The following is an 18,275-nucleotide window of genomic DNA, read 5'->3' as shown; positions in this document are numbered from 1 at the left end:
GGTCGGCCGCGAGGGACCAGGCTGGGAGCCCCGAGGTGGGGGCTCGGAGCCAGGAGCTGCCCCCACCGGGGCGGGGAGGAGTGCTCGGGAGGCATGGGACAAAGTGAAAGTCTCCGGGCTGGGGTTGGGGACGAGTCTGAGACTGCTGTGAAAATGGATGGGGGCGGCGAGTGGTGTCTGGAGGGCGGAAGGGGTGCTGGTTATTCTCTGGTGGCTCGGAGTGGCTTTTAATGACGGCCGGCGGGGCCGGCCGGCTGGGTTTCGGGTTCCCGGTGGGCTTCCGCAATACTGGTGCCTTCCGGTACCTCCTGGCAAATTCTTTGGATTAAGGAAAGCGGCCTTTAACCCCCTAGGGTCTCCTTCTGGAGAAGAGTCACCAGGTTTGGTTCTGTTCCCCCTTTCTGCTCGACACTTCTGGGAAGCTTGGTTCTCCGGTGGGAAAGCAGTTGTGTTTTATTAAAACATGGAGCATATTTATACCTTCGTGCACCAGAATGTGCCTGGTGGCAGAGGGGACAGATTGCTTCTTAGCCTTAGACGCAGGACGTCCTTCTCTTAAACGTGCTGCCCTGCCTGGTGGGTGGGATTGGGGTTCTGATGAAGATAGTTGGGGCCTACCCTGGCCAGTGGGTCCCAGCTGAGCTGCTGACATGCTCTCCCAACCTCGTCAGTATTCCCTAGCCGAGACTTTTTTTGTGGTTGTTATTTTGCTGATTGTAGATATCTTTGCTTTGCTGACATCCTGTTTTGTTTTTGGTTTTTACATCCCATTTGTTTCTTTTTATCACAGAAACGCTTCGTTAAGGGACTCAGGCAGTACGGGAAGAACTTCTTCAGAATTAGAAAGGAGCTGCTTCCCAATAAGGAAACAGTGAGTACAATTGGACTTTATGTAACTTGATTTTTTCCTCTTTGCTCCTGCTGCCTCTCCACATTTGATCTTATGAAATGGTTTCCTTTAACCCTGCGCTGTGCTCAGACTCAGAGAAAATTCTGGCCTCCAGAATTTCTCCGTTTTACTCTCTTGACTTTTTCATTTGAGTTCATGGTTTTAGATAGTAAAGTGACAGATTATGCTTATCTGCCTGAAGAACATAGACTTCTGTTGTAACTCTAAGAACAGAAAGGTCTTTGGGAACAGAGGGTTAGTTGTGGGGGAAGGATTGTTGGAGAGTTAACATCTAATTTTAAACACAGTGGCTGAAATAGGAAATAGCATTTATCACTAGTTTGAATTTGGTAATTGGCAGAAGTCATCAACCACACTAGAGGTTTGTAGCTTATTATACTTTGAGTTCTGTGGAGATTTTTTCCATTTTTAAGTGTGTTTTGAAGAGGAGTTTTAACTCTTTAGTATTCTAGCCCTAAAAGTTTGCACTTTCCACTGGACGGATACACAAGGGGATCTTGTAAATTGCTTAAATGGAGCTTTACGAAAAATTACTTTGTATTTCACAAAGCTGGGGGTCAGAACTGACAAATATGCTCCGTAAACGTGAGGTGGAAGGATTTGCTGAGGAAAATGCGGAGTAAAATCATATGAAGAGAGTGCTGGGAAGTTCATTCTCATTTCCCTATAGTTGCCTCCCTCCTCATGTCCTTCCTTGGTGGTGTAGAGGCAGATGAAGAGAGAGTCTTTCCTCTGGCTAGGCCACAGGATAGGGCAGATGGGATGGAGTTGGACCAGCCACTGTCCACTGTCTGAGGGTGAAGGGAGGACTCAGTAATGAGAAACACTCTTCAGGACTTTGGGAGAAGTGATCCATGTTTAATCTGCCTAGACATTGAGCTGCTTTTTTAGGGAGTTAGGTGGGAGATGGATGGAAGAATATCTACTATAAAAGTGTGTGGGGAATTTGGGTTTTTTGGCTTAGTTTTTTAAATGGAGTGTTGTTTACTGACTTCTTGTTTAATTCTGTCTTTTTTTAAAAATGAGCTGTTTTTCTGGACACTTTTACTGTATAGCACCTCAAGGACAGTGATAACTCATGGGGAAGAAGGGTTTTGTGATTTCAAGTATAGTCTTGTATATATAAATGGATGGTTTGCATCAGTCAATGACAGTTAAATTTAAGTATTATGCATCTCATATGCTAGGATGGATCATATTGAGAATAGTAAAAAACAGAGAGAGAAACCTGTTTATAAGCATTAAACTAAGATGTATTATGAAGCCAATCTATATAACCAACTTATTTCTTACCCTTCCCAGAACAGGTTAGAGTTATTTAATATGGAATATTGAGATACATATTGTAAGTTTTCTTGGGATTTCAGTGACTTGAAGTTTGATATGATTAAAAATTAAAATGCCTTTGCCCAAGTGTAGGAAGTTTGGTTTGGCTGAGTGAAAAAGAGATCACTGAGTAGATTTCTCTTGATCGCTGGATTGTAGCCTCTCAAGTTCTGTCTGTGCTCCACTAAAAGTTGCAAACCGTGAAGAATTTGATACAGAAATCTCTTCACAATTATTTAATCTTTCTGTTTCAAAAAATAAACTTATAATTGCAGGATTAAGCATTAAATCTAAAATCTGCCCCACTGGGCATTTGGAAATGCTGGGTAATTTTATATAGTGTTTTATCTCCGTAGTGGAAGCAGATGTGAGTAACCTTTAACCTAGGTAAGCTCTTCTACTCTTTCTTTTCGCTCTTGATTGCCCCTTCTTATTGATGATGTGTGACTCAGTAAATAAATAGCCTTTTTTCTCCTTCAGAGACATTCTTAGTACACCAACCTTTTGAGCTAGTTCTCTGATTGTCTTTTCCACTAGCCTCTTTCCTGAGACCTTTCCCCATCACTCTTCAGCCTTCACAGTTTCCCACCCTGTAGCTCTTCTCCCTTCTCTGGCACCCAGCAGTCTTCCTATTTCCAAAGTCTTCATCAGTCACCATCATTGGAACTAATGAGACAGTTGTTTGCAGCAATGGAGGATTTATTTTGCCTGACATTTGCTAAATATTCATAGTGTCCTTGCTGTCTTTCGCATTGCACTGGAGGAGTTTGGTAGTAGGGTAAATCTGTAAGTATTATAATGAGCTGGGAGAGGCACTCATCTTGTATTTTCTTATTTTCTCTAGTTATCAACTTAGCCAAGCTAATCATTCACAGCCCACAGGGAGGGGAGGGCAGAGGTCATTTTTTACTTTTTGCTGCAGAAGATGAGATTTGCATGTACCAGTGTTGTTGATTCAAAACTTGCTGGGTAGAATTCTTATGGTCATGCCCCTTTTTATAGCAAATTCCTCTAATCTAGGTACTTTTCACATTCTCTCTTTTTTTTTCAAATGAGACAAGATCTAGCTCTCTTGCCCTGGCTGGTCTCAAACTCCTGGGCTCAAGTGATCCTCCCCCGAATAGCTGGGATTACAGGTACGTGCTACCATGCCTGGCTTACATTTTCTTCCGTCTACCAGAATTATTAACTCATTTCTTTGCTGTTCTCAAGTGACTTGAAACTTCAGAAGGGTGTCAGCATCCAAAAGAACATGCCTCATTGGGCATTGGTGCGAGGATCAGCAGACCTGTATTCTATTCTTGGCCTTACTGGTAACTATAGTACTTGATGATCTCTTTTTAACTGTGTAGTCTCCCTTGAGCTGTTCATTGGAAAGCTCAGGTCAAATCTTGACAACACTGGGAAGTTATTTTCTGTAAAACGGTGTTTCTTTGCATGAGAGTTGTGTAGGTGCTGCGGTATTTATAAAATGCCTGTACATCATTACTTGTTGCAGTGCCTGAGAGCAAAATGATGATTCTTGCCTCCTCTGCTACATACTTGCTCTGAGACCTTAGTTTATTCATCCCCTCTGTCCTTTAATTCCTGTGTTTGTAAAATGGGGTGATAATTCCTATCCTTTTGATTATTTTGAGAATTTAAATGAGATGTTTGTAAAGAGTGCATAAAAATACTTGGAAATGATTATTCTTCCTATCTGCCTTAAATACTACATAAGGTGGTAGCTAAATGCTTTTAAGAGTACAGAATTACTTTCTGCTTGTAAATATACTGAGCCTGTATAAAAAGAAGTTACCTGTTTTTCATTAATCTGTCTTGCCAAAAACTTGGGAGGGCAGCGCCTAGTTAACAACCTCCGTCTTGAAGCTTTGTTGAGACTCTCATTCGTACCAGTTCATTCATGCGGTTATAGCAGAGAAGGGTTCCTGGTGGGCATAGACGTAAACAGCTTCCCTAGCTCTTTTGGTTTCTGGTGTTTATTACACAGGAGCTAAATCTGGCTTTTCTCTGAACACTGCTGCCCACTGAAGTGGGAATAGTGGCTGTGATTGCGGAAAACCCAACTGTTTATAGAGGCTTAGTTGAATGGGTATTACGTGTTAAACTCAGGGTACCCAAGAGAATAACTACAAGTCAAGTCTTTTAGTATCACGGTTGTGCAAATATCCTGTAGTTTATTCTTCTTTTCCCCATTCTCTCTTTCTCTATAACCATTTTCCTCCCCCTCAATATGCTTATAAAGTATATAATTAGTAAGTGAAATGTAGTCAGGAATATGGGTGGAGCATATTAGATTCACCTTGACTGTATACCTCTTCTCTCTCAAGCCACCGTGTGTCATAAACCACATCAGAGTCTTAGGTGTTAGTATATTTGTGTAAGTCACAGAGCGTCCGGTGTCTGAACTTTTGGGAGGACAGTGGATAACTAGGCCTCTTGATTCTGCTTTGAGCCCTGCCACTTATTGTTGGGTAGATGGATGGTACGTGACCTTTGATGTTAAGGTAATGCCTGAAAAAATCGGAGGCCTGATAGAGAATCTTAATTACCTAAAGGTGAATCCATGTTATGAATAGCACAAAATCATAGATGATCCAAAAATAATTTTTTGTTTGATTTGTCTATACATTGCAATTTTCTTCAAAATCGTGAGATAATTATTCAAGCGATGGTGACATATCTCTTCTCTGAGGACATGTCTGTTATTTGAACCAAAGACTTTTTGTGTCTGGCACCTGGATGATTGTCCCTTGAATCCTGGCCTTTGTTTATAGCTGTGTCTCCTATTACTTAGACAAATTCAGCTGGCGCTGGATCGGAGTCCAGGAGCACTTCCTCAGTGACCTGCCATTGCTTGTCTCCAACGCAACTAAGATTGGTGAGAGGACAATTTGATCTGCCCTAGCTTGGTAGTAAAGAGGTATTCCCAAAGTGTTAGCCTCTGGAGGGAGATGGAAGGTGAAAGGGGACATGCTTTGGCTGTCTTTCTCATCTCTTTCTTTTTATTTTTGAGCACCTAGACCAGTAAAGATTAAGTTTTGTGTCATTTGTAATCCCAGTTGGTGGTACATTGATATTTACTATACCAGAAACTCATTTTCATTCACTTCCCATTATCAGAACTAAATTTTGCATATAGTTCAACTTTTTCAAGTTCTGGGTAGCCACTGAGCACTGCAATGGGTAGGATATCTATAAAGAGAAGCAAAGTGCCATCCCGCCCTGCAGGGAGCCAGCGTGACATTTACATGCCTGCCATACTTGGTAGAATGTGCCAAGGGCCCTGGTAGGGGGAGGTTCAGGCCCTACAAAGTGAGCACAGAGGCTCCTAGAAAACTAATCGGTGGAGTGGTGTTTGAACTGGGCTTTGAAGGAAGGATTCATTTTTGACAGGTCCTGGTTGGGAGGGTGGAGGAAAAGCAACTTTCCAGCCGTAGGAAATACTATGAACAAAGGCACGGAGACAGGAAATTGTAAAACGTGCCCAGAAAGTACATGAGCGTGGTTGGAAAGGAGGTTGCATAAGTGGATGCAGTAGAACTTAGGCCCAAATTATAGCTTCAGGGTAGATTTTGGGGGACCTTGAACTCCCTCCAAAGAATGTGTATGGGTGAGTGTGGGGATGGGACCCATCTAAGGCTTTTAAGAAGAGAAGTGAGAACTGTGCTCCCAAAGTGTGTATAGGATGGGACCAAAGAGGAGGCTCTTCTCATAATTTAGTCTTGTAGGAAGACAGAGATGGGGGTTAAAAATTGAAAGTTAATGGAAATGGAAGCCTGCCTTTTGCCTTCATTTTCTCTATTGGAAATGTGTCACTGTTTGAATGGGACCAAGGGCCCAGTGAAAGGGCAGCCAGTTTTGACGTTTTTAACTTTAAGTAATGGGATGAAAGGTATTAGAGATTTCAATTTTTAATTTGATAAATAACATGAAAATCAACCACCTTTCTTTCTCAGCCACATTTCTGGGAATGAATTCTATTAAATATGTACATAACTACTGGCCATTAACTGTACTTTTTTCTTCAGGCAAAATATCATTTGCATAGACCATATTCCTGCAGCAGAGAATAAATACTATTGAGAAAGGGCTTTAAGACTGAGTAATCAAGATTCTGTTAATATTAAGAGGTTAAAAATGATTCTAGCATTCAATATGAGCTTCCAGCCTGAAGTTTTATTTAACTTCAGATTATAACCTTAGATAAACAATTTTCCTAGCCTCATTAATGCTTAATCTAATGTTACATAACAAAGTATGAACTTCCTTAGTCAGTTGATGCTGCTGAGAATGTGCAAATGTGTCACGGCCACATACCAGTACATTAGAAGATCTCTGTTTTTAAACCTTGTCCCCCTTCTACCTTGTCTATCCTCACCGCTCACAGTGTGCTCCTCAGGCCAGCACTCTCATCACTGTTATTAAAATGGACGATTCTCAGGCCCTGTCCTTGTCTCTTGAGCCAGAATCTGCATTTTAACAGGCTCCCCAGAGGATTCCAAAGTACAGTAAAGTTTAGGAAGCACCGCTATTTACAGTAATGCAGTCTTGCAGAATTCTGCGCCTACGTAGTATATCATTCTTAAAATGATACTGTCTTAATTCTGTTAAAATCGTAAAGTTTCACTATTAGGGCTTGGTTTTGTTTTTCTAATTATTACAAAATATTTCAAAACATATAGGAAAGTATCTGGGCTTATTTCCATTGTCATTAATAGGATTTTTTTTTTTTTTTTTTTTTTTTTGGAGACGGAGTCTCGCTGTGTCACCCAGGCTGGAGTGTGCAGTGGTGCAATCTCAGCTCACTGCAACCTCCGCCTCCCGGGTTCACGCCATTCTCCTGCCTCAGCCTCCCGAGTAACTGGGACTACAGGTGCCCGCCACCATGCTCAGCTAATTTTTTGTATTTTTTAGTAGAGACGGGGTTTCACTGTGTTAACCAGGATGGTCTCGATCTCCTGACCTCATGATCCGCCCACCTCAGCCTCCCAAAGTGCTGGGATTACAGGCGTGAGCCACCGCACCCGGCTGCAAGCCAGGACTTCTTAATGTAGTTTTCTTCTCAATTCCCACTCCCATTTTTTTCTAGAAACATGATTGTAACTCCTCTCTTATTTTATACAAAAACTCTTGTTCTTCTCTTTACCTTGTGGCATGCGGTCTTAGTTAGACCTTGCCAGATTCTGTTTCAGTTTCTAATAAGCCTTTTTATGTGTAAGGATGGCCTTCTCTTGTTAACATGAAGTTTACATAGTCTTAAAGATTTAATACCATAGTGTTTTCAGGCATTGCTTTCTTTTACTTGCATTCCTTATATATGAAAAAGAAATGTAAGTTATTTGAGGGGCTGGCAAGATGGGAAAGAGGAAAGACATTTATGTGCCATACTGTTTTTCTTAATAGTTTGTGCTCACATAGATATAAACAGTTGGAATTTTCCATTTGAGGCCAAAGTGATTGCCAGTAGAAACAGGCACTGCATTTTGGCAGTAAGTACTGTGATCCTATAGCTATTCTTGTGCTGAGAGTTTGTTCCCATTAAAATGGAGCAGAGGCGTGAATCTATTAATTGTGATAGTCTGAACTATATGGATATTTGACTGGGCAGTGGTCCAGTTTTAGTGAGGGTAATCTGTGAGAGACTGACTGATATTCCCATGTGTAAGTGATATATGTAAGAGACTTTTGGTGCTGATGTTGGAAAGAAAAGGAGGTATTAAAAAATTGGGTGACTTTTTAAACCAAGGGCCTTGGATAGTTGCTGTTCTCAGTGTAAACAGCCTGAACTTGGCATTATCCTACATATGAAAACTAGTGGGAATGGCATGAGAATGCTTTAATTATTTGAAATGTATTACTTCATGTAGAAGTATGTAGGGATCAGTAATTTATTTGCTGTTGGTATTTGCTAACCTGTATTTCTTATGGTTTGGCTGTGTCTTGGTTACCTGGATGACTTTTAGATGGAGACATTTATTACTTTTAAGCCTAAATGGTCTTTACCATTTTATTAGTTAGTAAAACAAATGGAAGAATTGAATTGGTCTTTAGAAAGCCTTACAAGTTGTGGTTACTGTGGTTATACTCAGTGGATTTATCCACTTGGAGCTTGTATTTTATATTATAGATTCTTTTTTAGCCTTGTAAGATCTATTCTGACTTTGAAAACTAGCTTGCTGATATTTTAAAAATATATCTATCTAGTCTGTTAGGAAACCGACATTAAAACTAAGTTTCAAAATGTATCTGAAATTATAATCCTTGAATAACTAGTTTGTTTTTAATCTTATTTGAAACTGTACCCTTGAGTAATGCTTAGGAAAATAGAGTAAAAATTAATAGTATTGTTTTGAAAAGTAAAGCAAAACATTAACCTCAGTCTCAGTCCCAGCTGTTCAACATGGGAAAGGCGTACCCCCCCCTCCCAGTAAGAATTTTTTTTCCTGTCATGTGTAATTTGAAAACCATTAATTGTGTTAGGTAAATAGGAAAAGCAAACAGGAGAAACTTTCCTTTGGGAAACCAGAATTCCATTAAGCTAAGTTTTCTGAGATGTTTAGTTTTTCAATTAAGTTTGAGTATTAATGGCCCATGTTTCTTCCTCCCTACCGCACTTTGGAAATATAATTCTTTGTTCTGCTCAGGTATCTTAAATCCTTCTTCTAAATCCTCTCAATTGTGGCATCGTAATCCCCGGGATTTGACTACTGAAATTTTATTTATGTATGTATGTACGTATGCATGTATGTAGAGACGGAGTCTCCCTCTGTCGCCCAGGCTGGAGTGCAGTGGTATGATCTCAGCTCACTGCAACCTCCACCTCCCGGGTTCAAGCGATTCTCCTGCCTCAGCCTCCCGCGTAGCTGGGACTACAGGCACACACCACTGTGCCCAGCTAAGTTTTGTATTTTAGAGTTTTAGTAGAGACAGGGTTTCACCATGTTGGCCAGGATGGTCTCGTTCTCTTGACCTGTGATTCGCCTGCCTCAGCCTCCCAAAGTGCTGGGATTACAGGCGTGAGCCACTACACCCGGCTGACTTTTGAAATGTCTAAACAATCCCAGTTGACAGAGTTGGGATTTTGGGGGAGCTTTTGGTAACCCCAGGCCTGTGCTGTCTAGGATGGGATGTCTGAAGGTAAATAAGGGTGCTTACCTTCATGGCCTCTAGTGAAGGGGCCAGGTGGGCCAGGGGTCTTCTCTGAAAGGTTTCTGAGTTTCCTCATTTCTTTTTTTTTGAGTTGGGAGTTTCACTCTTGTTGCCTAGGCTGCAGTGCAATGGCACAGTCTCAGCTCACTGCAGCTTCCGCCTCCCGGGTTCAAGCGGTTCTCCTCCCTGTTCCTCCTGAGTGACTGGGATTACAGGCATGCTCTACCACGCCCGGCTAATTTTGTATTTTTAGTAGAGATGAGGTTTCACCATGTTGTCCAGGCTGGTCTCGAACTCCCAACCTCAGGTTATCCACCCACCTCAGCCTCCCAAAGTGCTGGGATCACAGGCGTGAGCCATGGTGCCCTGCTGAAGCTCCCTCATTTCTAAAGGTCTTGCTGGGGCTGCCTCTGCTCCTCCCCTGACTGGTTGCTGTTACACAAAGGGCCCATTTCATCTCAGCAGAGTTGGGTTTTGTTTCACCCTTTTAAAATTAAGATTGGCCAGGTACAGTGGCTCATGTCTGTAATCCCAGCACTTTGGGAGGTCAAGATGGGAGGATCACTTGAGCCCAGGAGTTCAAGTCTAGCCTAGGTAACATGGTGAAACCCCATCTCTACAAAAAATACAAAAAATTAGCCAGGTATGGTGACGCACGCCTGTAGTTACAGCTACTTATTAGACTGAGGTGGGAAGATCACTTGAGCCCAGGAGGTCGAGGCTGCAGTGAGCCGAGATCACGCTGCTATGCTCCAGCCTGGGCAACAGAGCGAGACTCTGTCTCAAAAACAACAACAAACAAAAAAAAAAATTAAAATTTATTTTATTTTAGTCTTGTACTTGACTCTGATTCCTCTTTTCCATGCATTTTTATTCTGTACACATGTGTGCATGAATGCGTATATGTATTTATATAGAATATAAAGCCTTCTGGGCAGGGACCTCATTTTAATACCTCATTATAGCACCCTTAGAGTCCTGTAACAGGCCCTATTATTTGCTTAAAATGAAATGTGTGTGTGTGTTCACACATGTATAAATGATGGGTTAGAAATACATTGTAACCCCATAGGTAGATAATTGTTGGTTCTAAGACATGAAAACTCTTCATTATTTTTAAAGAAACATTTTCCTCGTCTTTTGCTCTTCAGTGTGAGCAAAATCTAACAGACTAAAGGAAAAAAAAAATCCATCAACAGTCATAGGAAGCTTACAAAGCTGCAGGGATCTGGCACCACCAAAACTTCTCCACCTGCTCTGCTTTGAAATGCTGCTTTTAAGACCAGTTTGAAACCTGGATATCCCAGGCCTTCAACTTTGTGTAATAGACAGAAAACCCTTGTGAACTCTACTGTCCCAGGACAATGGGACTAGGACTTGGGGTTCACTGTGCCACACTGGTCCTTCCTGTTCTGTTTATTGTGCGCAGTAAATCAGCTCTCATGTTTGAACAGCGGTTCTGTGTTCTAGATTATTTATAAGATTGAAATCCTTTGTTTATTTTTCTCAGCAGGTTTATTGAGCCAGTCAAGAATAAAATACTGTCTTAAGCAGTAGAGTAAGCCATTAGCCAATTGCACCTTAGCTTCAAATTAATCCCTAAAGGGTGTGCACATGAACACACACACTTTGCATGTCCCACGTATGTGTGTGCACTGGAGGTGAGAGCCAGGGGAGGTGGAGGAGCTTTAGTGGTGCCAGATCTCTGCAGCTTTGTAAGCTTCTTATGACTGTTGACGGATATTTTTTCCTTTTAGTCTGTTAGTGAGTCATCATCATATGCCATTTTATTATCTTGAAAACAGTCTGTGGAATTTTTTATCCCGTGTCTTTGCTGTATGAGTGAACCACCACTGAGGCTGTTGGGAGCAATATTAAGTTGGAGACTTTCTTCAGTGACGCTTCGCTTATGTATTTGCAGCTGCTGCCGTTGTCGCTTTGTTCCCATGTACAGGAGTTGGGGTTTTGTGATTGTTGTTTGGCAAGAAATATTAATAGTAACTTTTGTGTGTTTGATTATTTTCAGGGCTGGAGCAGCATCTATCCAGCACCTTTGGGACTTGATGATTATTGACTTAGGCACAGGGCTTCTAAGATCAGAACTTGGTTCTTCTTCCCACAAGTGCCCTGTTTTGCAAATGTGCTAATGAGACACATTGAATTAGGTCAGAGGTTTGTGGCCTTAAGTTGTGGAGGGAAGTGTTTTCATTTGGAGAGAATCTGTAATTTGTGGAACAGTAGGAAGAATAATTAAGTTCTAAAGGAAACAGGCCCGATGAATCTGGATACATGGCTAGTTTCGCAAAGTAAAGCCCAGCCTGTGAACTGGGGGCAAACTCTACATGTTTTGGATAATGTGAGGCTAAAAAGAAAAACCCTAAAACTTTTAAATAAATTTCTAAAAACCAAAACCTTTTAGTATATTTAATTTATTGGCTTAAAACTATAAACATTATAGTTTTAATAATTCTGTAGATCAGGAGTTTAGGTGGGACTCAACTGGCCATTTGTTTCCATGCCATGTGTCTAAAGCTCACTCTGTAGTATCACCTAGTAGACGGGTTGACCTGAAAGGTCCAAGATGGCTTCCCTTATGTGTCTGCCACCTTACTGGGGATGGGTGGGAAGCTGGCTCATCTGGGGCTATTAACCAGAATACTGGCATTTGTTCTATCCTCTGGGGTGAATTTGCCCTTCAGAACTTGAAGTTCTAGCAGGGCATGGTAGATGCTCCTACTGTAGTCCCTACTACCTGGGAGGCTGAGGCAGGAGGATATCTTTGAGTCCAGCCTGGGCAACCTAGCAAGACCCCATCTCTTAAAAAAAAAAAATTTGAAGCCCTTATTTCTTTTGATCATGTAAATCTATCAGGTGACTCAGGAGAAAAGTCCATGTGCCTCTGTCCATTTTATGGCCACCAGATGAGTTAAAGGATGTAATTCTTCTTTATGTAGTCATTTTGTATTTTTATTAAGATGTCCGTGTTTACAAATAGGAATACCCATTTGTCCAGTATATCTTAGACTCATACAAAAGTGTACCATTTTCTTTTGTACAGTACTCTAGTTATTATTTCTCCAAATGCTACATACCTTACCGGGCATGTCTATAAATACTAACATTTGTTGCAACATTTTTCTGGAAATCTGTTATTTGGGATGTTTAACTAGATGGGGTGAATGTAAAATGCTCCTAGTTTATTCCTAATATTAGTCAATCATCAAGCATTTACTGAGCTTATTGAGCATGGGGAGAAAATAGGGAGCTGTGGTTGTGCTCCCTGGGATGTCTGACTGGCTGCCACTGTGCATGTTGGAGGGAAACCAAGTGCCGAACAATGTAGTGTGGACATTAAGTAGTAATGGGAGGATGAGGGCTTGGGGAGTCTTGTGCATCCTGGAAGATTTACACTTGGGGCTTCAAGCTCTTTGAAGGGTGGGTGTTTTCAATGTTAAAACTTGTTTGAAATGCCTTGCCGAAGGAAGTGTGTGAAGCAGCTTTCTTGTCTGTTGAGGTATTTCTTACCACCTGAATCTTCTACAGCATTCCTGCAGAGTGGGGACATCTAACCCATTAAATGGAGCCATTGTGGTTTTAAACAGTTCCATTTTTTGGGCCACCTTCCTTTTATTAAGCTGAAATCTGCATCACTTCACCTTCCATACATTGTCCTGATCTCATCCCTGGGAGACTTAGAGAATTATTGCTGTAACATCTTCCTCACAGAGGCTCTTCATGTGGGCCTGTGGAGTTGGCATACCCGCTGGCCGGGCTTCTGGCTACAGGATGCTCAGGCCTCTGCTTCCTGCAACAGCCATTCTGGATGAGGTCTTGTGGACCTTTATCATTCGGCCCTTTGTGAAACTTAATGTCTACAAAGAGAAGAAAGTGGCAACAATGGCCCCAGCTGGTGTCCCCCAGCCAGGGTGGCCCCCCCTCCCCTGCCCAGCCCTCCTTCACCCAGCAGGCAGGCAGGCAGGCATGTGTGTTAACTCAGTGCCTGCTGTGTGTGTACCAGTGCACAGTTCCTAGACTGACATAAAATCACATATATGTTGTGTTTGTTCTGTTGAGTTGAACTTGTCTTCATCCCAGCTGTCATTTCCCACAATGAGAAAGCATTAGTGTTTGGATTTAGTAAACAAAACAAAACAAAAAAAATTGCCTGATTGAATAGTGCATACCCAGACTAACCATTAATTACATGATTTCGACACTTAGAATGTACCTGAGCACAGATTTCCAGTGCCAAAGCACAGCATCATCATGCATGAAATAGTGGTCTCTGCTCCTGGCAGAGGGACCAGTAGCTTTGATCGTGTCCCCAGGCCCTCCCCAGGAACTTGTCCATGCTGATAATCTTAGCATCAGTTAATTTCTCAACCCATTCCTACATGTTTTGATAAACTGTGGCTAAAGATTAAGATAGCAACCATTTAGCAGACGTATGCCTTCATGTGTGTGCTGCTTTTGTTTCAAATCAGCTGTTGAAAGCAAAGCTTGAATGACAGAGTTCTCCCTTCTGCCCCCTCATAAACAAAAATTCTGGAAATGAACTGTTCACAGACTGGCCTAGGAACCCTGGATTTTAAGGTAAAATCATTGCTTTGGTATTTGCTGTCAGTCGAAATTGAACTTCTGCCTTTCCACTTCTTTTTTTTTTTTTTTTTTTTTGCGATGGAGTCTTGCTCTGTCGCCCAGGCTAGAGTGCGGTGGCCGGATCTCAGCTCACTGCAAGCTCCGCCTCCCGGGTTTACGCCATTCTCCTGCCTCAGCCTCCCGAGTAGCTGGGATTACAGATGCCCGCCACCTCGCCCGGCTAGTTTTTTGTATTTTTTTTAGTAGAGAGGGGGTTTCACCGTGTTAGCCAGGATGGTCTCGATCTCCTGACCTCGTGATCCGCTCGTCTTGGCCTCCCAAAGTGCTGGGATTACAGGCTTGAGCCACCGCACCCGGCCGCCTTCCCCCACTTCTATTCCTCTCCCCAAAACAGTGCTGCTCACAGGAACTGTATCCCAGCAGAAGTGTGGACAGTTCTGCTTTTCTCTCTGCTGCCTCATGCGGTTGTTAGAACAGGCTAATTCAAGCTAAAGTAGGCAGTATAGCTTTTCATTCTGTTTACTATTGCTGAATAACAGGAGAGCAAGGGCAGAAGGTATGGTAGATAGCTCAGCGTTACAACCATTGTCGGGGCTAAACATGAATCGTTAGGAATCCGGTTGGCCATTCCTCTTCTCAAACACTGTACTCCCTCTGCTGGTTTTGAGACAACTGATACTTCCTTAAGAAGTGTGAGGCTCTGCCTTCAAAACGGCACAGTCTCTTTTCTCCAGATCTGCAACTGTGTGTGTTGCACACACACAAAGAAGACAGTTCTTTCTGGCTGTGGGGAAATGATTTCAGTTCTTGGGCAAGGATGGCAAGGAATAAATGTAGAAGAAATTCCTTTCTGATACCATTCTCCTACCTCACATCCTACCCCCAAATCATTGCAGGACATTTAGATTTGTTTGGGGACCCCCAAACACAGCGCTCTCTGGCGTTGTATTCACTTCTACTTGTTTTCTTTGACCACCACCACCCCTGCCCCAAGCCCAGCCTCCACCTCCCTGCAGCACTCATGACGGGAGTCATTTTTTATAGCACACATAACCTTTCCACCAAAAGGAAAAAGTGCACTGCTTATAACAAAATGAATCTCTTTTCTGCTTTTATTTTGAAAAGTCCTCCCTGTTTAATGTGGAGGATATTCGTGCTGAAAGCCTGTTCCAAGTAGGCATTTGTGCGTCCCAGAGGAACTTTTGATTTATTTCCTTAACTCTGCCCTCCTTTCTCTGTGGTTCAGAAACGTTTAATGATGTGTGAAGCTCGGAGACTTCAGTGCGAAACAGTAGTCGTTTTAAGAACCCCTCCCACTATATAAAAGGCCTGCCAGTTTCCACATGCTGGGTTTTTGACTCTCTGAAGGGCTGACCTCTTACAAATTTTGGTTGTACAGCAGGGCATCCTGGGTTGGGGCCTTGATAATGCTTTTGTGAAATCTTTTTTCCTCCTCCTCTCGCTCTCTTTGAAAGTTGTAATGAAAATTCCGGGCTCTTGGCCAGCCTGTGGGATGTGATACAGTAGAAATGTTTCTGGTGCCCTTTGTTACTGCTCGGCTTTGATTAGGCTTATTTCCCGTAAGCTTGATTTTGCTAGCCCTGCCCCCACCCGCTTTTTTTTTAATGGCTGAGGAGGTTAACTTAGCCAAGGTTAAGCGTTTTATTATGCAGGCTGCTTCAACCTAGTGGAGTCACTGTGGCCGGGCTTTTGTGGCAGAGAGAGACGAGGGGAAACTATGTTTTCCCTCCGTGTTTGCATTTCTCCCGCTCGAAGGCTGCCTTTTACTTTTAGTGCCAGTCTTCATAGAAGGTAACAAGCTAGGTAAGCTATGTTGGTTTCCCGTTTCTTTACTCAGAATGTTTCAGGAAACCATTGTACAACTTGTCTTGAGATTTTGTTAGTCAAGGTAAAAATCATGGTAGACCTCCCTTTGGGGTTTCTGCCAGGTGGAGGGCGAGGCCTTGAGGGCAGCAATTAACAGCGACATGCCTTTGATCCTCCCTGTGGTTCTCTGTTTCAAAAGAAAGAAGTGGTTGCAGCTTTAAAAAGGTTTTTAAATGCTGCTTTGACCTTGTATTTATAGCTCTTTCGTCCTTGCAATTAAGAACATTTTATAGACATCAGCTCAGCAGTCATCCCCGTAAGTCTATTAGGGCTGCTAGTATCACTCCACATGCACAGGTGGAGAAACTGAGGCACAGTGATACTAAAAATGGCACCCTCACAGGTCTTGTCCAGGTCATGGAGTAGGGATGAATCAAGAACTAGGGCCTTTAGAGGTAGGCTTCCCCCACAGAACCTCTGTGGTAAGTGCTTGCATTTGGGTCAAGGTTTGCTTTTTATAGAAAAAAAAAAAAGTGGGATTTTATTATCATAGAAATTCTTTATTCACAGTAGGATTCCTTGGCCAACTTATAAATATATGTGCTTGCTTTGTATCCTAGAGCTGTTGAGATGCGAACTGTCTCATAAGGTAGCAAAGGGCACTGTGATGGAAGCTTCTGTTTGATCGGTGTCCTGGAATCTGCTCCGTCCCCTTCTCTGGGCAGAAATGTGGTCCTGCTTCCTTCTGGGTTTAGGTCCTGGGAGCCTGTCACAATTCTGTCACACAAAAAGAGAATTCTGTAATGACCATCACAGCTGTATCATTTCAAGGTTCTATGCTAAAAATGTGCAGATCACCAAACAGTTGGCCACTAAGAGAACCTGTACCACAGAGGGTGTCCTAATGCGAATGCCCGCCCCAAACCCTGCAGACAGCACTTTCTGGACTTTATCCTCCGTGTTCATTAACTTTCCACTGATTTAACAGTTCTAACGAGAGTTATTCTTGATCTTTGATGAAGTGGATTTTTGAAACTTGGGTGTTTTGTTGTGGAGATGATGCAGGGCCCTGTAGCACATTTGTGGCAGGGTTCTTTTCACTCTTTCCACAAAGTTGTATGAACTCGGCCTTTTACCTGGGCTGAAAATATGGTCTACAATTATATATGTATGTAATACTTCTTAGATTTTTTAAGATTCTAACTGGACTAAATGGAATTCTCAATTTTCAACCTGTTCTAGTTATTCTGAACTATTCTCCCTCTCACAAAAACACATGCAGATACACAGAAATTTATTTTGTGTGTAACACTTGACTTCCAAAAAGTTTGGGTTATTCTATGCATAATTTTTTAAAAAACCATTTGGTTTAAAATAATTTCAAACTTCAAGAATTTGCAAGAAGAGTATACAGCATTCCCATATATTCTTTACCCAGATTCTCCAAATATTAACATCTTAACACATTATTTAACCCTCCTTTTGTGTGTGTGTGTGTGTGTGGTTTTTTCCCCCACATGAACCATTTGAGAGTAAGTTGCAGACCTGTTGCCCCTTTATTCCTAAAAATGCACCTTAAAAAATAAAAAAGTTGCAGTACTGCCTTTTTCTCCTTAAAATATTAATCTGACTGGGGACAGTGTCACGCCTATAATCCTAGCACTTCTGGAGGCCAAGGAGGGAGGATTGCTTGAGTCCAGGAGTTCGAGACCAGTCTGGGCAACATCGTGAGTCCCTGTCTCTACAAAAAAATAAAAATAAAAAAATTAGCCAGGTATAGTGCCACGCACCTGTAGTCATTTGAACCCAGGAGGTCAAGGCTGTAGTGAGCTGTGGTCACACCACTGCACTCCAGCCTGGGAAACAGTGAGACCCTGTCTCAGTTTTAAAAAAATATGAATCTGGTAGATTGACTCACTTAGAATCCTACTACTACAGTTAAAAATCATGATACACTTAAGTTTGGCTTTGTAGTTGTTAGGGGGAGAGGGAAGGGGTGTGTTTTTAGTAATTTTTCCCCCCTTGAAAACGCAGAAGAATATACAGTAGGAAATTAAAATCAGGCCGGCCGTGGTGGCTCACACCTGTAATCCCAGCACTTTGGGAGGCTGAGGCGTGCAGATCATGAGGTCGGGAGATTGAGACCATCCTGGCCAACATGGTGAAACTCAGTCTCTACTAAAAATACAAAAATTAGCTGGGCGTGGTGGCGCATGCCTGTAATCCCAGCTACTCGGGAGGCTGAGGCAGGAGAATCGCTCGAACCAGGGAGTCGGAGGTTGCAGTGAGCCAAGATCGCGCCACTGCACTGTACAGCCTGGCAACAGAGTGAGACTCCGTCGCAAAAAAGAAAAAGAAAAGTCAGTAATTCCATCACTAAGAGATGACCACTAATTAACAATTTGACCCATATTCTTCAGACTGTTTCTAGGCATTTATCAATAAATATTTTAAACAGAAA

At 42.3% G+C, this 18,275-nt stretch overlaps 1 protein-coding gene across 3 annotated transcripts in view; it reads left to right on the top strand.

The window, feature by feature from the left end:
- Positions 1-18,275, top strand: part of RERE (arginine-glutamic acid dipeptide (RE) repeats) — a 542,692-nt gene that overhangs the window by 460,639 nt on the left and 63,778 nt on the right. For 2 of the 3 annotated variants that reach the window (XM_011981501.1, XM_011981508.1), the window contains one exon: positions 791-871. In XM_011981501.1, the coding sequence (XP_011836891.1) occupies positions 791-871 (81 nt within the window). Of the gene's footprint in view, positions 1-6; positions 36-790; positions 872-18,275 lie in introns of those variants that run through there. The other variant, XM_011981517.1, reaches the window with a different exon arrangement.

The sequence above is a fragment of the Mandrillus leucophaeus genome, unplaced genomic scaffold (genome assembly GCF_000951045.1).
Source record: "Mandrillus leucophaeus isolate KB7577 unplaced genomic scaffold, Mleu.le_1.0 Scaffold105, whole genome shotgun sequence".
NCBI classification, from domain to species: domain Eukaryota; kingdom Metazoa; phylum Chordata; class Mammalia; order Primates; family Cercopithecidae; genus Mandrillus; species Mandrillus leucophaeus.
Note: the sequence above shows the minus strand (reverse complement) of the source record. Positions and strands in the feature narration are given on the sequence as shown.